The sequence below is a fragment of the Nymphalis io genome, chromosome 11 (assembly GCF_905147045.1).
Source record: "Nymphalis io chromosome 11, ilAglIoxx1.1, whole genome shotgun sequence".
Lineage (NCBI taxonomy): Eukaryota > Metazoa > Arthropoda > Insecta > Lepidoptera > Nymphalidae > Nymphalis > Nymphalis io.
The window spans coordinates 7,487,998-7,512,806 of record NC_065898.1 but is presented as its reverse complement, the minus strand read 5'-3'; the positions used below and the strand labels follow the sequence as shown (position 1 = coordinate 7,512,806).

The 24,809-nt window shown below is 35.0% G+C and overlaps 1 protein-coding gene across 2 annotated transcripts in view; it reads left to right on the top strand.

Annotated features, from left to right (window-relative positions):
- The window catches only part of LOC126771914 (histone-lysine N-methyltransferase MECOM-like), a 99,083-nt gene that overhangs the window by 18,106 nt on the left and 56,168 nt on the right, over nt 1-24,809 (top strand). For both annotated transcript variants that reach the window (XM_050492080.1, XM_050492079.1), the window contains exon 2: nt 19,278-19,325. In XM_050492080.1, coding sequence (XP_050348037.1) covers nt 19,278-19,325 — 48 coding nt within the window. The remainder of the gene's footprint in view (nt 1-19,277; nt 19,326-24,809) is intronic.

Genomic DNA, 24,809 nt, shown 5'->3' with positions numbered 1-24,809 from the left:
CATATTGCGAACTTCGCCCACAAAAAAAGAATGCTTAACAAAAAAGCGCAGATTATTAGATATTAGACATGATTGATAAATAGGAAAACTTCCAACTATTTGAATTTAAATCTATCTAGCAATATGTCTAACTAGAAAAGGCTTAGTAGCAAAACGTAGAACCTATCGACATACTTATATCCAAAAGTCTAATAAGGTATTGATAATTTTCACGTTCGCTTAAAACAGGGTTGATGTTGGGATTTTTTTTAAATTGTCGAGATTGCATATAGTACAGTACAGTAACAGCCTGTTAATCTCCCACTGCTGGGCTAAGGCCTCCTCTCCCATTTTTTTTTGAGGAGAAGGGTTAGAGCTTATTCCACCACGCTGCTCCAATGCGGGTTGGTAGAATACACATGTGGCAGAATTTCAATGAAATTAGGCACATGCAGGTTTCCTCACGATGTTTTCCTTCACCGTCAAGCACGAGATGAATTATAATCACAAATTGAGCACATGAAAATTCGGTGGTGCTTGCCCGGTCTTGAACCCACGATCATCGGTTAAGGTTCACGCGTTCTAACCACTAGGCCATCTCGGCTTTTCTCGAGATTGCATACTGCCGATAAAACAAAAACAACATTTAGTTCTTTTATAACATATAATAAACTCATAACAAGGGGTGATTTTGTGTAAGTAAAGTTGTCTTGTAAAAATATATATTTGTTATTTTGTGTTGGCTGTGTTACCGTGATTTGCGTTTAATATAATGTTTGTATTATAAATGAAACTGATCATTTATTACGATTGAGTGTTAATCGCAAATCATACTCATATTGTTGTGCAAACAGTTGAACTACTACGATATAAGTTCACTAGAAACGATTATATTTTTCAAAAGAGTTATGTAAAGCGTTCACATTCGCCTTAAATATATATTATATTGGTAATTTCGTTTTTGTAATATTTATTATGTGTACCAGAATACCTCAAACTTTTACAAGTATAAAAGGTATCTCTTAAATACATTTCTTTCAGCACACGGAAGAAGAACATAAAAATTAAAACAGATAATAAAAGGTAGACACGTACCCGATTATCTACAAACCTAAATTAGAATGTAAAATGAAAATCAGATATAATTATAAAATACATAATTAATATTTGGTAATTTCACTGCTACGTTTTGACTTTCAAAAAAATAATTCTGTTTCTGTTTTAACCTGAGTTTACCAAATTAACCTTTTTTATAACTATAAAATATCCTTCCATTATAATAATATTCATATTAATTTTACATCCATGTTTTGCCCATTAGTTCACTTTAGGGGTAGATGATGTATCAGATAGGGAGGTCAAGTGTCCCCCCGGGGGGTGAAATGTCCATAAAAAGGGGGAAATTCGGACCGCGCAGTCAGATCGAATATGATGATAACAGCTAAGGAAAACAAGACAGCAATTTTATGTACAATTCTGAACTCCTTAATTTCCCGGCTGATAGTTATCACGCAACTTTACGTATCGAGTTTTAATTATCATGCTGGGGGATTGCGGTTAAGTGATTCTTTATTTACTTTACGTAAATGCCTTCGTCTGACAATTTAAAAACGAGTATAATATTTTCTTTATAAAATGAGAGAATTTATTATCTTGTTTTCTTTATTTATTTGATTCGAAAGCAATAAAAATATTTTATTGTATCCATTTAATATGTATAAAATATAAAAATAACTTTAACTTGCTAGCTAGATCATAATTGTTTATTTTTATTAACTCATTTTTTATTAACAAATCTATTTATTATTTAAAAATTAGTATTATTGTTCAGCTTACATTTTAATAAAGGCGTGGATAAAGGTTTTTAAAAAAAAAGAACCTCTCATGATAAGTTTACAAAATTATAAGTCAATTTTTAATGAGGCAGCAGAACCAATGAGCAATTAAAATCAAATCTAATGTTATTAGAAGAACACATTCTATATTTAAAAAATCCAACTGTTCGATTCCAATAGGAAATATACATATACATGTTCCAATACTCTTGGAACATGTTTCAACGTGTAGATAAGCTGTCATATTTCAGACCCTTACAAGTTACTATCAGAGCTAGCACGCTTATACACTTGCTCAATGGTAAAGAGGGTAGTTTTTATGAGTGGCACCAGATGGCGTGTGTCATTTAGTGCACCCACATCTCGATAACTTTCTTTGACCCTTGACTTTCTTGTGACCAGTGCGTTGGAATCATTGGTCAGAAAAAGTTAAGATTATATTTACAGAGATTTAATATAATACGATTCTTTTTTCTAAGAAAACCCGATTAAAATATAGATTATAAAATTAATAACAATAAATATCGTCTGTTATTTGATTTGAGTAATAATATTTAAGAGGTTAAGTAAATTATCTAGATAAAATTTGTAATTCCCCATGTTATACATTTATATTTTTAAGCATTGCCAAAGAAGATTCCTATCAAATACAAATATAAGAAAAACAAAATCATACATTTAAATCAAAATTCGAATATGAATTTACAAAAAAATATTACGCATTATCTAAACTAATGGCATAATTTTCGTTCACAAGTGATGGAATAGTTAATTATATCAGCAATGGATTTAAAGTCACGGATATATTTCGTAGCTAACAAGGCAATTTTCATAGACGTGGCGTGGTATGCGGCGCGCCATCCGAACAATTTCGCCTAATGACACCCGTGCTTCCTTACTGCTCGGAATACCGCGTTTGTTAGAACTCCTGTAATTTAGATTGTTGTTCCTCATACCTTTTTGCTTTATGTGTAATGTGAAACAGACCTTAGCGACTGTTTTGTTATATTTAATGAACGCCTAGTAATTTTCGAACGAAATTTTTAAATTTAAATGTAAATAATTTATGCAAAATAATACTTAAAAATATTCATCTTGTTAGGTTTGCATTGCTTATGGTATGCTAGTCGCATTACCGTTATACTGTTAAATATGATGTTCTGGTCGATTCCGGTAACGGCAGCCATTCTCGAAGGAGACTAGCTTGCATACTTGCATGTGACATATTACAGTACATAAGTATTTGCGCAAACTAACCCTTTACTCTCATAATCCGGCAACGACAATTCCGAAAAAAAAACAGAAAAAATTCAGGCGCAGGACCTACACCTTTAGGTGATTATAAACATAGAACTAATAGACATAGGAGTTTTACTGATAATTTGTCAGCAGAAAATATAATATTTTTTTAGGGGCTCGACCCAAGGTTCTTACCCGGTGTATGAACCAGGTCTTATAAGAAAAAAAATATTTTTACTATTAGACAAGAGCGAAATAAGTATGTTCTAAGTGGTTAAAAATCAACTCATGTAAATATTTAAACGCTTCATATATATCCTATATATTCTATATATTGATATCATATATATTAATCATGAGTTTTTAACGCTTGCAATTTCGAAATGAAACAAAGTGGAATCAAATTCGATACCTTAAGAAAATGTCTTTAAGTTTTTTAATTTTTCCGTCTAGAAATTGTGTAAACAATGTCCAAGGCGCCTTGCTAACGGCCAGCAGGGTTAATTAAACAATAAATAGCCGGCTAACGATTATTATATTCAAAAGCGGCAGCTTTGAATTCGCATCACTCTCCGGTAATGTGTCAACTCAAAGCGTGGGGGTCTATTCGCAAGTTGCCGTGCGACGAAAAAGCATGTGATATTATTAAGTGATATATTTTTCTCAGTTTTTATATTATCATTAGTGTTTGTAATTATTCTGATTTGATTATTCAAAATAATCAAATGGATTTTAATGACAAAAAAATATTCTAATCAGAAAATACCGCAAATACGCAAGTTATGTATAATGTTTACGTATAGCGATTCTTAATTTTGATTTGACGTTTAAAATCTATATATGCTGAGGAGCACCTTAATTCGATATACTTGTTATTTCAATTTAAAGAATGATATAAATATAAACCCAAGCTATTAAATCCTATATTTAATATTTTACTTTGTAATAATGATATATTTTATACATATTGAATTTACGAATACTTTGCCTTTTCCAAACTGTATCCAGATGACGTTGCTGTACGTGAGCTTTGAGACTAGGACCCCGTCATTACGGGCAGCTCGTTAACGCTCTCTAATTGCATCGGGTTAATATAGACTTTGTTAAATAAAATCTCTCATCTCGCCTCCGCCTACCCCCTCACCCCCTCGTGGAGTTTTTTCGTTATTTACCGCGCTGCAGATGCCCTTAATGACGCGTTCTGAAACTTACGATGACACTTGGCGTTGCCTCGCCTCAAGCCTGGCTGTTAATTGCGCAAGGAATTAAAGAATTTTCGTTCTTAATGGGACGGCCTGATGTACGGTGGGGGACGCGAGGTTGTGATTCAGAATAATACTGTGTACAATACACAGCTCGGCCGGAGTATTCTCCGAGTTGAGAGTGTTAAGTTTAATGTCGCTAGTGCTAGTTGTTTTGTGATTTTTCAAGTTATGAAAATATGATACTTCAATAACAATACATTTTATTCAAATAAAAATAATAAGAGTTTCCAGTTTTTAAGCAACGTTATAAATACTTTTACATATAAGAACATAAAGGTCACAATTGGGATATAGTTTCTTCAGATCTCTGAATGGGCTTGCGATACATTCATATTGTTGTAATAACAATATGCTTACGTTTTGACATATTGATAAAATTGTTAAGGAAGGAAGAAAGGGAAGGTCTACGACACTATTAGCTAAGTTCGTGCATTAAATTGAGCGTAAAATTTTCTTAGGACGTTTGATTGAGCCAAAGTAACGGATAAGCGCTCAGAGGCGCCACGTGGCTGAGACATTACGCTCGGCAATTCGCGCATGATTAAAATTATACCACTTCATTATCGCTGAGGGAGTGATGGTGCGTAGAGTATGTCAAATAGACATGCCAAATGATTATTTAAATATTGTGGTTTTTTTTTCAAACGACTTTCAAATGATATCGGTATTATTGTAGTTCATATTTTATTATTTTATGAAAAAGTATTTTCTTTTAAATATAGATAGGATACTTGGTGAATTGTTTTAAATGAAATATAATTTATTTAAATTATTATTTAAAATAGTCTGAAGTTTTATTGTAATATACCGTCATTTTAAAATATTGTCAATTGATACCTATTAATATTTGATATCAAATATATAGATTTATTTAAATATGATGTCTAAATTAAATTAATTCTATGGTCGAGATGTTAACAAAGACGTTCGGCAAGACTGGCGTGAATCGGGACGGATGACGATCGGCGCCCTACTTAATTAATCCAAGGGCTCTAATTAATAACAATAATTCCAATGAGAGTTGTCGCCGAGATCCGCCAGATGTCGCTCGACGATAAACGCTCTTCATGGAAATGAACTTCTATTATTTCGAATGTAATTATTGAAGAGAAACTGGATCCTTGCGCACAATTAAATCTTGAGAACGTAGGAGGTCGTGAAATTGAAACTTAAAAACACATTTTGCCATGATTTAGTATACAATTTTATTTATTTTTTCACAGGTCATAAAATAAATACTTATTGTTCATGTTTAAAGTATTATGTATTAATTTAATTCAAATTTATTTAAACTGATTTTAAGTTTCAAAAATTTGTTTTTTACTTAAATGTTGTAGCTATGAACAAGGAATCAATGATGGAGCTTTCTCGTAAAAACGAACACTAGGCTCATCATAAAATATCATTTACGTATCTTTTTATTAACGGGTTGAGTTGAAAAATTAATTAGTAGCATAAGTGGAAGTAGCGTAGAGCTTTTAACATCAGTAGATTTATAACTTATAACGTTTTTTTCATAACTGATTGTTTATTTAAAATAATGATTGAATGCTTTGTTTTTAGAATTAAAAAAGATACAAGAACTCGTGTTTGTATAAAGCACCCTCAAAACTTGGTAACAAGTTGGCTAACGTAATTATAGATTGTGGCTCCTAACACAAAGACTTGGAAGCCCTTATATTGTTACGTAATAATTATTTTGACAAAGGCAACTTGTCTCAAGCAATCTCAAGCAAATAGAGCATGGATGCCTTACAAATTTTGAGGGCGACAGATCAAACGCTCTTTTGTTTTATCTGTAAAGTACTAAGATGGCTTCTCCGTTTGTTACGCGTTTGAAGAGTGACATTTGTATAAATTGAAAATTATTTGGGTTTATGCCAAATTTATCTGAGTAAATTTATAAATAAACTTAACAAATATATATTATATATGTATATCTTAATGAGAATATGTTACATAATACACTCCAATGTAAATATAGGAGATAGAAGCAGTATGGTATGTTAATTTTTTAAACAAATATTTAAGTGTAAAAATCACTTTAAAAATAGGTATATAAATTTATTATTCATGTTGGTAATAAAATATCAATGACAGAGTTTTATTTATAAGTAATTTCTTTTGTCCTAAAAGCAATGAGTTTTATATATTCTTATAAAAATTTTTGCCATCATTTGATTATCAAAACGTTGATTGAACATAACTATATATACAAACAGTTATTTTTATTCATATATCGACGATGCTTTCGATGCGTGTCGATGCTTTACATTGACAAAAAAAATAGATAAAAAAAAGATAAAAACAGTCAAACGCTGGCGTAAAATTAAAATTAAAAAATGCGATAATAATCGAAGCATCTTATTTCAAGTCAAATATATTAATATAAACAGGTCAAAAAATTACTCCTATAATAATTTTAGTTACATATTTTCAAGAATAATTAATACGAAAATACAAAACTAACTAAATCTATGAATTGCTTATGAAGGACTTAATTTAATATAGAGGATAAAAGGATTGAATATAGAGTCGTCTTTTAAAGGATTTGGTCTTCATTCTTAACTATTTCAATAATAACATACGAGTTGCACCCTTCCTTAGATCGGCAGCAAATGTCGTAAAGTCTGAAGTTTACGAGCTAATTGACGACTGAAACGAAAACACTTCAATGATGACTGATCGTGTGTCTCCGTCTTGACGGACAAAAAGGTACACTTGTAGATATTTATTATACATTGGTTAAACGGACCACTTTCGTGAAAAGGCATAGTTAGATTGGGTGAAGCATTTTTTTATTAATGGAATAACATTTATTTTCCGTCAATCGTTTCAATTCTATAATTGTGGAAACTTCGAATAATACTTTATTACCTATAAAGAATATACAGATGCAAAAATAAAGAAGAAACTTTTTACATATCATATTGCTGTAATCTAAATTTAAAATGAATCTCCAAGAATTATAACGAATAACAAAACGTAATGTTTTTATATTTTGATATTCTTTGTTCACAGATAAAAAAATATTAGCACATTTTTTTTTTAAAAGAATACAATAAAAGTTAACACCTCCACCGCTAATAGGGTCATTACAGATAATAGCAAAATGCCATTTATTTCATATCTATATTTGCGCAACCGGAGGTCGAGCGGGGGACATGTGTAACTCAATAATTTTATTGTACTGGGGATTTAGCTTACAATTGTGTGAAATATTATCTGTGGGTGAGGTCTATGACATATGCTGCGGAACCCCACGCTTTGAAGCGACGTTAGTCACAGTGCTTGATAAAATAAATGAGAGTGTACTTTATTTTTCATAATTTTATAATAATTTGCATAAAAACTTATGTTACATTAAAATTATTTTAATTAAATAAAGGTAACAAAAATATATCTACTAAATTTTCCAGAAAAATTATTAAAACGAATCTGGTTTGTATAAGGTTACTGTTGAAATTGTTACTTAACACGATATTTATTTATAAAAAAATTTTTCGACGAAATGTAAAGCTGCCATTTCTATTGTATTTTGTGCAGACCATATCATTTAAATTCAGTAATGTTTCGCTAATTTAGTGTTCGTAGGGGTGAGACAAACAAAGCCGCATAGCATGACGGGCGACGACCAAACAAAAAATATGACATCTCTATAAAAGCGCGCAGCGTTCGCGGATAAATGTCCCTTAATGATTATATTCTTAAAAATATTTCGTGCTTAAACCATTATTCATATAGTTGCACGATATAAAACTGTAAGTTTAATAATGATGAGATTAGATACTTAATCAATTTCGTAGCTTAGAAAGTGCTATATATATGCTATTATAAAGTTCTATCCGTGCAGTGACGGAGAAAGAATACATTTCACTGCCCCTCTCTTTCCCATGGGTGTCGTAAGAGGCGACTAAGGGATATCTGAGCGACCATCTGCTCATCTGGTGGTAGGATGCTAACATCCGCCTGGCTTGTTACCACCGTACGCATGGTGAAAAACTCGTGAAGTGGCTTGCAGCCGCGTTTCGAGGTCAGCCAGCGTACAGCCAGAGCCCGAGCGAGTATTGCCGCGATGGGTGTTGGTCCAGTTGGAGACGGCTGTTGAACCAATGCCGGGGGAAACTGTATTGACCTGCCGGTCAGGGAGACCCGAAGAAACGGCTGTTCCGCTGGCCGCCCGTGGCATAGTACAGGGGCCCGAGCGTGCCTAACCAGCTCGTGAGGCTGCCCCACCAGGCCACGCATAATCTCGGGGTGGACCGTCGTGCCGGTTGGTGACCGGTAGGTGGGGTCCCGGCGGCCACTTCCGGGGGGGTTCGGGGGCCCTTCCGTCCGGCGGGTCAGTGTATTTTTCCTTTTGGCAACCACTTGGGGAAACACGCCTCCACACTTTGCCCATCCCTATCGTGGCAATACATCGCTCGCTTCACGTCTCTTTTCCATTTAATTTCTCCCAAATGGCGCAACAAAAAAGAAATAACGGTCGTACAGCGGTGCTCACCCCCACCATACCCTCGCTGTTTGAGGTCGAGTTATCTAACATCCGAGGACTCCACACTAACCTCAACGCTGTCCACCACCATCTCGAGACAGCACGGCCAGCAATGTTGTTTCTCACGGAGACACAAATACTCCGTCCTGCCGATACCAGCTACCTTAATTATCCCGGCTACACGCTTGAATAATCCTTCAAAGCGAAAGCCGGAGTATGCTTGTTCGTCAGGACGGATGTTTGCTGTCACCGACTGCGCTGCTTGGAGGACCCCTCCTTCTCCATGTTGGTGGTACGTGTGGACCTGGTTCGTCAGAGCCGAGTCTACGTGTGCCTCTACAGATCCCACAATGGTGACTTGGAGACAAGCCGATTATTTGACCATCTTAGTCGGGTGGCAGATGCTGCGCAAGAGCAATTTCCTAACGCGGAATTGGTGTTTTTGGGGGACTTTAATGCTCACCACGAATCCTGGTTGAAATCCCTCAAAACTGACCATGCTGGAAGGACTGCTCATGCTTTTGCTCTCACACATGACTTGACCCAACTGGTTGATCAGCCCACCAGGATCCCAGACATTGATGGGCAAGCACCTTCTCTACTGGACCTTCTGCTGACTTCTCACCCGGTGGAATATCAGGTTGTGGTTCAGGCTCCTCTTGGCTCTTCGGATCACAGCCTTATTTCTACCAGAGTGCCACAGGCCAAGCTGCCGCCACTAGCGGTATGCAAACGTCGCGTTTGGCACTATAAGTCGGCGGATTGGGACGGTATGCGCGATTACTATGCGTCGGTCCCTTGGAAGGAACGTTGCTTCAGTGGGAATGACCCGACAGCTAGTGCCGCTGCTGTTGCTGGCGAGATCATGCTGGGAATGGAATACTACATTCCTAGCTCAGATCTCGTCAGTAGGAGTACGCGTAACCGTTGGTTCACTCGTGAATGTGCCGATGCTGTATCAGCTAAGCAGGCGGCATATCGCAAGTGGATCAACGGCTGCATTAGCGGGGCATCTAACATTGACTCACTGAAAGCAAACTATAATAAAAATTCCAAGTCCTGTAGAAAGGCATACACGAGAGCGGATGCACAGCGCATTGTACAGATTGGTCATGACCTTGTTTCGCATCCTAGGGGCTCCCGTAGCTTCTGGCGTCTGACCAAGTCTGTGCAAAACAATTTCTGCCAACCTTCGCTGCCACCGCTCAGAAATCCGGACGGATCGCTAGCTCACAGTCCGCAAGAGCAAGCTGATCTCCTGGCTAAACTCTTTGCCGACAATTCCGTCATCGATGATTGTAGTGCACTGCCACCTACAATACCTGCATGTGGCCATACGATGCCTGACATTAAAATCAGGCAACGTGATGTGCGTGAGGAGCTGCAATCACTTGATGTACGGAAAGCTAGCGGTCCCGATGGAATACCAGCCATAGTGCTGAAGAAGTGCGCAGCGGAGCTGTCTCCTGTGTTAAGGCGCCTGTTCCAACTTTCTCTCTCTTCGGGAAGTGTGCCGGAGGCTTGGAGAAGAGCTAATGTGCAAGCGGTTCCCAAAAAAGGGGATCGGTCTGACCCGGCAAATTATCGGCCAATAGCTATCACCTCAGTACTTTGTAAGGTGATGGAACGAATTTTAAACAACCAACTGATCCATTACCTAGAAGATCACTGTCTAATTAATGATCGTCAGTACGGGTTTCGACCAAAACGGTCCACAGGTGATCTTCTAGCGTACGTAACACACCTCTGGGGTGAAGCTATCGACAAGCATGGAGAATCGTTGGCTGTCAGCCTCGATATCTCCAAGGCTTTCGACAGGGTCTGGCACAGAAGTCTTCTCTCCAAGCTACCGGCATATGGTCTGCCTGCTCAGCTATGCACCTGGATTGCCAGCTTCCTACACAAGCGTAGCCTTCGTGTTTTAGTAGATGGTTGCGCTTCACAATTCTATGTAGTGAATGCTGGGGTCCCCCAGGGATCTGTGCTATCTCCCACACTCTTTCTTTTGCATATCAATGATATGCTCTCCCTTGGGAACATACATTGCTATGCAGATGATAGTACAGTGCATGGTGGATACCACGGACGCGCAGTGGCTGGGCGGGCGGAAACTGAGGAGAGGCGGGAGAATCTTGTCATTGAACTCGATAGGACGTTAGATCTCATCGCCAAATGGGGCTCTGATAATCTTGTTGAGTTTAATGCCAAGAAAACACAGGTATGCGCTCTCACGGCGAAAAAGTCAACATTTTCCCCTCTTCCCTCCCTCTGTGGTACTCCGCTGGTGATGCAAAGCAAAATCGCCATGCTGGGGATTGACGTTCGCTGCGACCTTAGTCCAAGGGATTACATCGAGGCTGTTATAAAAACAGCTTCACGGAAACTCGGAGTTCTGAACAAGGTGCGGCGCTTTTTCACGCCACAACAACTGTGCCTGCTGTACAAAACACAGGTACGGTCTTGCGTGGAATATTGCTCGCACCTTTGGGATGGCTCCGCTAAGTACCTACTTGAGGCCTTGGACCGGTTGCAGCGACGTGCCGTACGCATTATTGGCGACGTAAAGGTCACAAACACCCTTGAACCTTTACAATTGCGTCGTGAGATAGCAGCACTGAGCGCTTTCTATCGACTGTATCACGGCGAGTGCTCTGAGGAATTATTCTCTCTAATTCCTGCTTCCCCCTTCCTTCTTAAGTCCACGCGAGCTGGTTCTCGATGTCACCGCCTAACTGTGACATCAATTCCATCGCGAACAAAGAAATTTGGCAACTCCTTTCTTTGTCGCACTTCCAAAAAATGGAATTCCTTACCAGCTCACGTATTCCCCTCCTCTTACAACCCGGGTTCCTTCAAACGAGGCGTGAAGAGGCATCTTGCGGGCCGGCAAGGCGAAGGCGGCTAGTGCAGAACGTTTTTCCCGTCTGTACTGGCCGTCGTCGCGTTTGGACTCTACTACCACTTACCATCAGGTGGAGTAGAGTCATTTGCCCTCCCGGCGATATAAAAAAAAAAAAAAGAAAGATAGATAGATATTTATATAAGAAAAGAAATATTAATTCAATATCTATATATTAATTCCACACCTTCTCAATGAGAGAGGAGGCCTTAGCCCAGCAGTAGGATCTTGACAGGCTTACTTTTATCGTTTTGACATTATTACAGTTAAATGTTCGTCATCACATAAATAAATATATGACAGTCATACTTGAAAAGTATAAAGAAAAAAATACATATAAATGTTTTTTTTTTTGCCTTTAATCTTTTCTTCACATTAAGTACTCTTGCTAAGACATTGTGAGAATTTGAGTTCAAAATAAAATTAGATACTTACTATTATTGATTTAAATGCTTATATTTCATTTAGGATCATTTCAAAGGCTGCAAAATCAATTAATGTAAATGGATTTAGAACTCCTCAAATCCGGGAAAATTACGCTGGGCATCATTACTTTGTCGGATCGTCGCTAAATCGACAATATCTGTACCGTCGCGTGGCAAGTAATCCCTTAAGCGTAACCCACTGCGTGAGAAGTGAATAAACCGCTGGGGTCCGGACTACTTACTTGATCGTGTATGGATCTTAGACTGACGGTCCAGAGAATGTATTCAATAACATTAATGAAATGCTTACACACAGCTTATATTAAAATAATCACTATTATCAATATATATAAATGAATAATATTCCAAATATCATGGTATTGGCGGTAATTTTGTCGTTTCATATATATGGGGGTTGTAATATATATATATATATATATATATATTAATGTACGTCGTTTTTATTACGATATATTTATTTTAGAAAAAATTGTGTTCTGTTAACCCTATTCTATGGCCTCTCTCATTTTTGATAAATTTATTCAGTGTTACCGTTTTTTAATCATATCTATAGAAAGTGAATTTAAATGACGATAACTTTTTTCACTGTCATCCTATTTTAATTAACCAAAGTCTAAATGTTGCACAAAACTAAGCTTACTCTACCTGTTATAACCGCAATAAAATTCGTTTAGTAATTTCGGAGATTAGCGTGTACATACAGACAGACAGACTGAGAACAATTTAAAAAAAATGTATTATCGTGATCTTTTATTCTTTTTTTTGTCCTACACTATTTTTTGATAATTTTTTTTAAAGATATATGTCTCTACTGCCTTTTTGTACATATATAGGTATAGATTAGAATAATTCTTGTTAGAACAGAAAAACGTTCCTTAGCAGGAAAGTGAGTAACTAAATAATTAAATATGCTCTTAAATGATTTTTTTTAAATACATATAAAATCAGATGCATTCCAAAACAATAAAACCAAAAACAAAAGTTTAATTCTCTGTCAGTGAAAATTTTATCTAATTATAATAAATATACCAACTCTTGTCTCTCACTCCTCAATACGTGTTTTATTTAAATATAGGAAATTGTACAATTTGAATGATTATAAGTTTATAAAACAACATATTATTAGAAGCGTTAGTATGTATTCGGTGGACGACCAGACTTAAGATTGATAGTGAGGGAGTGCTGTCGTTGAAAGTTAATTCGTGTTTGTTGTCAATGCAGTCGCTTTATTATGTCGGAGAAAATGCAGTTTTCTTATGAACTTTCTTCAGTACAGACGTAGAAAAAGAATCTTTGTTATATGAAGTATATATGTATGCAATTTGAAGAATGTATTTAAATTAAAGTTTTTTCATATCAATATTTTTTTTATAGAATAGGCGGACGGGCATATGAGTCACCTGATGGCAAGTGGTCACCAAACGCCCTTAGACATTGGCATTGTAAGAAATGTCAACCATCGCTTATAGCCAATGCGCCACCAACCTTGGGAACTAAGATTTTATGTCCCTTGTGCCTGTAATTACACTGGCTCACTCACCCTTCAAACCGGAACACATCAATATCAAGTACTGCTGTTTTGCAGTAGAATATCTGATGAGTGGGTGGTACCTACCCAGACGAGCTTGCACAAAGCCCTACCACCAGTACATGGGACATTATTCACACACGGGCATCTGATCCCCAACTAAGCAGAGCTTGTACTATGGAAACCAGACAACTGATATACTACAAATACTAGTTTTATTTTGTAAATACATACTTATATAGATAATAACACACAGACTCAGGACAAACAAACATGTTCATGCACACAAATGTTTGTCCTGGGTGGGAATCGAACCCACAACCTTCGGCGTGAAAGGCAAGTATCTACCAACCACGCCAACGGCCTGTCTAATAAAAGGCAAATTTTGAAATAATTGATAATATTTTGAAATTAGCTACGATTTATCCCTTCAGCTTACGAAGACGACCCTTTAGCTGTATTAACCCTTAAACATCCGGGGGCCGTCGCGACACGCGGACTGTCACATTCACAATATAGTTTTATAGTTTATTATAATATTTTCGTTCCATATTGCCCCCGTTTCCCCTCACTCTACACTTTACACTACGTGATTTTATACTTCAAATTTATATAACGAATACTTTAGTTTTAAATTAGTCACGAAGTCTATTGGGCGTTAAACTTTAAACAGTAATCATGCAGGTTATGTGCATTTTCCATGTATATAATTATATTAGTAGGAAGTATCATAAATATAAATGAAATGGTTTTAATTACTTTACGTCTTTTAGTTTTTCTTTATTCGAAATAAATGAGCAAACATCGTTATTATATTATTCCGTAACCGTATCCGTAACAACCTGTTAATGTCCCACTGCTGGGCTAAGGCCTCCTCTCCCTTTTGAGGAGAAGGTTTGGAGCTTATTCCACCACGCTGCTCCAATGCGGGTTGGTAGAATTCACATGTGGCAGAACTTCAGTGAAATTAGACACATGCAGGTTTCCTCACGATGTTTTCCTTCACCGTAAAGCACGAGATGAATTATAATCACAAATTAAGCACATGAAAATTCAGTGGTGCTTGCCAGGGTTTGAACCCACGATCATCGGTTAAGATTCACGCGTTCTTACCACAGGGCCATCTCGGCTTGTATATTATATTATTATTATGTGTAAATGAGTAGCTGTGCCCCGCGGTTTCTGTCGGTCTCACATAGTTTGCTATTTTGATGACGTTTCAGGGACTGCTTAGTCCCTTCGGATTGTAGTATAAGTGATATAGAATTTAACATTCTATAATTAAACAGTTTATCTAGCGCAAGTATAATTATTCCATCGAACTCTATTCTGAGATTAGCGTTAACCATACAAACGCTACATATTTTTATGTATTTAAATATATTGGGATTAAATCAATTCAATCAATTTTAGTAACATTTATTTAAATTATTAAAAAATAATAATAGGAATTCACGTTCAGAAACAATATTGAAACCCCTCGTGTGGGCCGGGCGCGTTCTGTTATTGCCGCTTGATCCAAACGATGACAATAAATCATCTAATTTGGCGACGGATCGCGAATTCCGGGTGCAGCCATATCTGTGGGTGGATTTACAATGTTCAAATGACAGCTACACGTGGTTATTACAAGAATTACTCCAATATGACGATTTATATTTCAGAGTATATTAAAGTCTCGCAGGGGTTGCAGCTAAGCGTCCTAAAAGTATTACGTTGAAATATTGCCTTATAAGGTAAAAATATGTTATAAATAGGCACAAAAGAAGTATTTTAATTCAATGTTAACACATTCCATTATTTTAAGTCCGTACAATATTAAAAATATTAATTTATATTTGAGCCAGCCGAGATGGCCCAGTGGTTGGAACACGTGAATTTTAACTGAGGATTGCTTGTTCGAACCCGACTTACGTACCTACCTCCAACTTTTTATATGTTTAATGATTTGTGTTTTATTTCGTGCTCGGTAGTGACAGAAAACATCGAAAGAAAATCTGCGTGTGTCGGAATGCGTGGTGGAAAAGGCTCCAAACCTTCAAAAAGAGAGGCGAACTTAGCCCTTAACATAAATAAGATTACATATAAGCTATTTCTTTACTTAATATTACAATTTAAATCTTAATTTATAATATTTACATTTTTTATGAACTTATATAATATATAATATTTCATATATAATGTCGCGTATATTTTAGAACTCATTCCTCATCCAGATAGTAAGAGGGTTGATAACTGCCGGCAGTAAATAGTGTACGTATGTATATAAGTGGATCGATGAGGTTGAGCGCTATGTACGGAAACAATGGGCCAAGGCGTCGACACAATGGACAATGCCCGTGCCTCCGATACGATAAATACACTCATCTAACCTGCGTCCGTGTGTGCGGTATATGCTTTCATATTGTGTAACAATTGTTATCGTTGACGATGTAAACTATGAGACTTCGTTTCATCGCGTCTGTAAATACGATATTAACTTACTTGTAAGTACTGTATTGTAAGTTTAATAATATCATTGTCTTCAATTAATACGATTATTATCTATGTTTTCTATACAAGAGAAATAGTATATAAAACGTATAAAAGATATATCGTAAGCTGTATTTGACTAAGCTTTATGCTCTATCGAGCTAATTTCGTTCGCAAATGTTAAGCTGACCAAACGAAAATGTCATAGAAGGCGTGGTTCTAGTAGATAAGTAGATTTGTGACAGTATGGTAACGACTCACATAAATTGTGAGGACAAACACCGTTACAGCGGCTTAGCTTCCGTACAAACAAGGGACTGTCGAATGACACCAGCCTGCGTTTGAGGGTTAAAACCATTTATTAGCAATACGCTGTTAATATTAAATAAACTATACGTTATGTTACTTATTTTTGATTGTGGCGTGTTTTGGCGACATTTTGTGGAACAATTAAGTTTCTAGGCTAAATTAAATCGGAACAAAGTTTTTCCTTATAACATTACAAGTTCTGTGACCTGGTAGTGAGGTACGCGGATTGACCTCATAAAACTGAGGTTACCCCTAAAGAACATCAGCATAGAATTGCAATGTCGGCGCGTGCGCAAGGCGGGTGTGCTATCACAATGCAGCGGAAGACGTCGCACACCGCCCTCGGCAGATGGTGCCCTCTCCGACCATCTTGAAACTGGTTTCTAATAAACGCAATTTTATTGACCTCAGCTTTAGTGTTTTTTTTTAATATTATGAATAAAATACGCTTTTTATAAATCGAATATTAATAAAGAACGTATAAGAAAAAGTCCGACATATTTTGCAGATGGAATGTATCGTTACAAAATATGATGAATTTTTATGGTATATAGATTATTTTGCTTTACCATAATGAAAAACATGTTATGTGTGATAGTAAGTATTGAGAAAATCTGAAGATAAGTGTCTTGATTATATTTGATGGATAGGTTTGGAGCTTAAAGACAAATAATTACATTAAAACATTAAGATAAGAAGAAGACAGATAATATACAAATTGCATTGTCATTGTTTGTCTTGTGTTGATTCAACATAATTTCATATTTGTGACTGCTTAAAGAATATTTTTGATAAATAGACTCGTTTCATTTTAAATTAAAAATCTATTTCCCCTTCAATATAATTTCCATAAAGTTTCCGGTTATCATAGAATAGACCACGTCACGGCACGCGTCTGCTCGCCTCCACACACACTAACATAACAAATATGTACTTTACGAACACACTAGCAGATAAGAACACGCGCCAAATTGAGTGCCGTAATGAATGAGCCCTAAAATAAACCGCCATACAAAGCGAACATCTTGTATTACAGAGTTTTGTATGAAGAGGAAGTAGGAAGGCAGCTGGCTGTGACTTCTTTTTCTTCGATTTGGTAATGATGGTTTGTAGTGCATTGCGCCTTTGTTCCGGTGTCCTGTCGCGTGCCTCGACCTATTATTGAGACTGTAAGTAGGTGGAAAGGTGTTCGGGTGTAACTGTACCGTTGCTAGTCAAGATGTTATGATAGACTAGAGCCTGGGGTGGTTAAAACCCCACATAAATCCAGTACGAGATGCTATCAACTAACGAATTACCGCACTGCAAATTATTTAAACCATAAAACTATAATATTGTTAAAAAGTATGTTTAGTTTGACAATATTTTGTTAATTGATGCAGAAACTGCCAATGCTTATGTCATTGAATTTTCATAGTAGATTGTAGTTTATGGGACGGTTTATTGGATGAATATTTTTGAGATGTATACGAGTACATAACAAGCTTTATTAATGTAGTCTGATAGAAAATGAACAGTAAATATCCTATCGCTGGACTAACACCGCTTCTCTTCTTAAACAAAAAGGTTTGGAGATATGGCGGAACGCGATGACTAATTGTTTAAAACAACTGAATCGTAAACGAAGATGTGGGTGAGAGAATCTGTCACATATTTATATTGGATAAATCCGCATTGAATCAGCGTGGTGAATAAGTTCCTAACCTTCTACTCATTCATTCACTCATATTGCCCTCCATTTGAGTAGAAGGTCCTTATTACAGCTATGGGACATTAACTTTACTTTTGGATAAAGAACCAGTAACATTTAATTTATTTGTGTCAAACATAATGTCGACGAGTACTTTGGAAGTACTAGGAGATTTAGAAGTTATTACGAACGCTTAAGAAACTAAGATAAGGAGTGTTATGTAATACGTACTAGCATTGAGTACGAGCGGTGAGATAGGGGCCATACTGATTGCATAATTTTTGATTGAACACAATATCATAAGATAAAACCTAATTATTTGTAGCTAATGTAATAAGTATAAAGATAAAATTTAATAACTTATATAATCAATTTTTGAAACGAAATATAAATATAGTAATCCTTAAATATGTTGCTGATCGATTTATTATACATATTACATCAAGATAATGATGACGTCGTACTAAACGATCTTGGTCACTGAGTCCATTTTAAAGAGAGACTAGCTTACTACATAAGAGACATATATTATAGGCATGTGTGCACAAACATATATAAGTGCATTAATATTCCCTTAATATCACAGTGTTTTAAACACCGGATCAGGCGGAGGACCGACGACTTTAAGTATATTCTGAGGCAGTTTATAACACTGCCAACTTAAGAAATCAGTGCTGCTACTGAGAATTTATTGACAAAAAACTTTATAGCTATTATTGGACTAAACCGGCATTCCACTCTGGGACCTCATGATTTACACCCAGAACTTTTGGCCAATAGACAACGTGGTGTTAAATAATTCTTATATATAATTACAGGTACATCATTAGCTGTGTATAATAGTTAAAACTTAAATAGGCACTTAGGCCACCCGTTGTCTTAGGGGATGCGTGCACGCAAATAGTAATTAGATCAATTTTCAACGCATTACGAACCCTTCTAGTGCTTGTCGGTACCAGCGCTTCAGACAATCACTCGGCCAATTATTTGTTTTTAAGTTTGCGCAACTTGTAAGGGTTGCAGATATTTTTACGAAACAAAATAGATGATAAACTTTTATTATTAAAATAGATATTTTATCGTTTGAAAAAATATATAATATTATTATTCTTTTTTACAGGAAAACAAGATGACGGAGAACCTCCAGCCAGTAAAGATGACAATGGCGGTAATATATTCGAATATTTTATTTGATTGAATTATAAGCACATCACCTTTTACATCGATTACTCACCTAAATTGCGGGTTTAATTAGCTAGTTCAAGATAGCGTCAGTCTTTCATATCTTTTGGTGTACAAGTATATTTTGTATTTTAAATGATATTTTATTGAAGCTTTGCTATACTGAGGTGAAAACATTGAGATACATTACTATTATAGTTTTTCTCTGACGTCAGTTCACGTGTTTAGGGTGATGTGATACGACACACAACGCATAGTACTTATATTTTTTTTTATTACGATTTACATTTTTTTATTAATATCTTATATAATATTTAAAACGATAAATTCTTAATTTTAGTATACGAAAAATAACATAAATTTATACGCGTGTTGTAATTTAAAATAATAATTTGGATTTTTAATATAATTCGTGTGCGTAGTAAGAACTACAAGAAATAATTGAGCTAAGTAGGAATGTTTGATTTATCAATTTTTAATCAACGATTTCAATAAAAATATAGGTATTACTTATGTAAGTAAGATATCATTGCAATTAAAAGTAAAATGCTCCTAATGTGGTAAATAATTGTCGTCTCGAGATAATTCAACAACAATATATTTTATTTAAGATTAAATAACTTTTTAATAAAAATCTTATTGACAAGACTAATTTAAGGTTTAAACAAAGTAAAATGTTGATCAAGTTTAGATTTATTACAATGATCGATTTCTTAACATAAATAATAATTGAAGTTTTCATAATAATTAAACGTATTACTTTACTTAGGTACTTTACTTTATTCATATAAGCTCTTACATTTAGTCGCCGTAGAAGATAAATTTTATTATAGCATAATTATTAATTATAAGCTTTGCTGAATGAATAAATCTAGAAAATATAATATAGTTATGGATTCTTGGAACATAATTTTATTTACTTATTAAAGTAATTTAAATTTGTAATGACAGTCTATCTGGAAGTTCGTAATTTAAAGTAAATTATGAAATCGGTGATTTGGTTGCTGTTTATTTATAAAAATCTGTTGCATTAGCGTTTTTGAAATTTCATTCCTTATGAAATATGGATTAAAACTTGAATTTAGAAATATAGATGCTGGTATCAAGGCTTTTGTTTGTAAAAAACGGTCAGTTGTATCAATATTTTCTGAATAGGTGGGTTTCACGAGGTGAATTTTTGAATGGAAGTTTGTTATTTTTAATTATATAAAAATAAAGAAATTAGTGTTCAGGATTTTGCCTTTAATATAAAAGTTGAGAACCGAGAAACTCAGTTTTCTTTTTCATGAATTGTTTACGTCATATAATAATCATAAACAATTTGATTTGTATATCATGTTTGAAAATCTACTAACATTCAAACTATTTTATCATCTATATAATCTTGCTAAGCCTATCGATGCCATCGATCGAAGGATCTACGTATATATGAAATATTAATAAATTTGGTAAACATGTTTATATTTAAAATAAAGATTTAATTACGTAAAAGAATTGTAAAAGATTTCATTCAGTACGAACGAATTATCTTAAGTATTTTATCTATACGTATATACCTCAAAACATTTGCACCCGTACGTAGATGACGTACTTATGTCACGTACTAAACGGAATGCTTCCTCGTTTCTTAAATGCACCGCTAAGGTCTGGAATACCCTCCCGACCTCCGTTTTCCCCACCACTTACAATGTGGATACCTTCAAGTGAAGAGTGAATAGGCATCTTCTAGGCAAGCGCGTTCCACCTTAGACTGTATCATCACTTTTCATCAGGTGTGATAACAATCAAGGGCTAGCTTATATATAAATATATATTTATTTATTTATAGATCAGGAAGGCGGACGAGTATATGGGCCACCTGATGGTAAATTATCACCAACGCCCATAAACATTGGCATTGAATGAAATGTTAACCATTGCTTATATCGCCAATGCGCCACCAACCTGGGGAACTAAGATGTTATGTCCCTTGTGCCTGTAATTACACTGGCTCACTCACCCTTCAAACCAGAACACAATAATACACTGGGTATTATGCTGTTTTGCGGTAGAATATCTGATGAGTACAGTAACAGCCTGTGAATGTCCCACTGCTGAGCTAAGGCCTCCTCTCCCTTTTTGAGAAGAAAGTATGGAGCTTATACAACCACGCTGTTCCAATATGGGTGGCACCTACCCAGACGAGCTTGCACAAAGCTCTACCTATTTAATAAATAATAATATTATAATCTTTTAATATAATTGTAAAGTACGTATATTAAATACGTCGTTGAAGTAATAGCCTGTGAATGTCCATGGACTACGGCAACTTCAGGTTGATAGATACAAATTTGGCAAACGTCCAAATGTGGTGGTAATTACAGGCACAAGACATTACATATTAGTTTTCCAAGTCGGTGGTGCATTGGCGATGGCAGCAACGCTAAATATTTATTATAGTGTCAATTTCTATGGGCACTATTGACTTATTATCGGGTGGTAAATTTGTCCGTCTGCTACGTATTTTATATATAAAAAAATTGCCTGAAACGTGCACATTTCTTCACAATGTTTTCTATTATCGTCGACCATAAGATTAATTATATATAAATGCAAATTAAGAACATGATAATTCAATGTTGCTTAAACACCTAAACCCACGATCTTCACGTTTCACAGGTTTTAATCACAATGAAGTTGGTCATTGAATTATTACTATTACCTACAATGTACTTTTTATTGACCCTGACTTAATTGTCATTAGTATAGTATTAAAGTATGTTAATATTTTACGTGTTATCGGGTGTTATCGATTGTTCTGTAGAACATCTTTATCTAAAAATCGAAATAAAAATTGATATAGTTATCGAAGATTATTGTTCTTGTCATATCTCCTTGATAGGAGGATGATTTTTTTTTTGTTATTACTAAGCATTCAAATGGAAATAGCCGTGCGAATCGGTTTTCAATTTAGTGAAGGTGGTGTTGATTTGTTTTGGCTACCGGACTTGATTTATGATTACCAAGTACTGAAAATAGGGGGTTGTGGGGTAAGTTTTTAAATATATTTTTATATATCATTTTATAAATTAAAAAATGTATTATTTGAATTCAATATTTTAATAGCTTATTCCTAAGGCTATTAAATGTACTTACATATGTAAATATTTATTAATCTATTTGACTATAAGTAATTTATTATATATATTGACAATATGATTTCTCTGATGAAAAAGCTTAAGTCTAAAATACTCATATTGCACAATGTTATGTAGGTTTATATCGTTTTATTACCTTTGAATTTTTAATGAAAAAAATAACCTTACCGTCTCGATTAACAGTAAACGAAGGTTTTTTTTTAAATAGTGGAGTAGCGTGTTGGGAATAATTTATAAAACAGATTATAGAATAATTATAGGGAAATAACAGGAGATGACGCATTTTATCGTCTGTGGGAATTTAACTGGCTGTTACAATCGCTAAATAATATGAAACGGATTTCTATAAACCGGATTTAGGTTATTAAGATTTTGAATATGTTATCGTACTTTTCTGTTTTATCGTCTCCATAACAGATAAGTGACGTAGAGATGCTATAATTATTTATTATTGAATTCTACGTTGCGATAATATTTATCTTGTCATAGGTCCATATCAGCTAAGCAGCTTTATCATAAATTATTACAGGATTTTTACTTATGGTATTTTACATTATCTGTGGTATTAATTGCAATAAATGCAGTTACTATTTCATTATAATTAAACACATATGTACTTTTCATAAATATTTGTTCGTGGTTTAATAAAAAACACATAAAAGACGAATAGCAGGTAATAAGAAAATGAAATATAGTATCGATATCTGAATCCGATTTCAGTCGATAGTAAAGCGGGTCGAGAATCGATTCTCTTCCCGGTCGTTACGAGTGTCATTAATGGTGTCGTAAAGCGTGGTCGCGGGTCGGCGGTGTCGGAATGCGCCGCGCGGCACGCCCGGAGGCGATAAACTGTCTAAGGGTGATGGTAAAGTCAACGTTCTTAACGTGAAGGAATCGTATGAATTCTCTTAATATTTTAGTTCCATACGTCGCAAGATTTATTTAATTCGAAAATATTTTCAACATGTATTGTACGCCCTTAATAAAAATAATAACAGCGAACATAACTGCTTGGTTATATCCGAATCTATCTACTTGGAGATAATATATACATTTAATATATATGTTAATATTTTATTTGATAAATATTATAAAAACTCATAATATAAACCTGTTTTTATTAAAAATTGTGTATTTATTGTTAGCAAATTCGCTTAGTATGTAGACGCCTTATTTTTATTAACGCTCATAAGCGCCTCTTGTCTTTATTTTTCGTTTTACCTTAACATTCTAAACTTCTCGAGACGTCCTTCGTCACAGTACCTAATTAAGTTAGTCACAATAATTTTTGTTAGTCTACCTGTAGATTCCAATGCTACATCATTTTTCGGCTGAGGCTATTTTCATTAACTTCAAATTATGCCTTTATATTGTAAATATTTGTAGTGCTAATTGAAATTCCTATAGAAAATGTGGGTATTTGGGTATTGCAGTTTCTATCTTACATATATTTGTTTATACATATGCAGGAGTCTAAAATGGAATTAATATACCTACATATGTATGTATGTGTATAAGTATATATGTACATATAAGTTTTTACATTTACGTATGGTAATGTAAAAATAGAATCCACTTTATATCTGTATATAGGGGTGGCGCGTGCAACAGTTTTGCATGAGGACTACCACCAATTAGAAGCAATACCAAAACCATCGGCTCAAGTGCCATCATTATCTCGACTCTATTACGCAAAGGTAGCTCTTCAGCCCCTGTCATTGGACATAGATTCCAATGAAATATTCACGGGTTTTTGGAGACAAGTGGAGTGAGCAATCCTCAAGTATGGGGTTGGGACATAGTTAAAGCGTTTAGGTTGAGAGTCGTCGAGGGCGCAGCCTTTTGTAGATTTTTATATCGTTTTGGCGGGTATTCGTGGGCGAGCTATTTTATCAATTCGTGGGGGAACAGGATTCGTTTTGACAACTCTCGAAGGCGGAAAATTGGCGGTTGTAGTATCATGTACGAGTGCGAGAGATCTGTATAGCTTGTATACTTAAGGAATATAATACTAATCGATCATATTGCGATAATAATCATATAACGAATTATTAAACTTGAGGTATTTTTATAATAAATCATTATCCTAAGAGAATTTAAAGGCTTAAACGATTTACACAGTATTGTCAGTATTAGCCATTCTTAAACAAACAGGCAATAATGATATCGGCATAGTTTTGATAACTTAGAAAATTTACATTTTAGTTTTATTTTTACAATATAGATTGTGCTATCAATGATTTAAATCTATAAATATCGTGACGGACCCCGTTTGTACCAAATCTGTTCATACAGTCGCCATAACAACTACATAAAAGCACTGAAGCATGCGT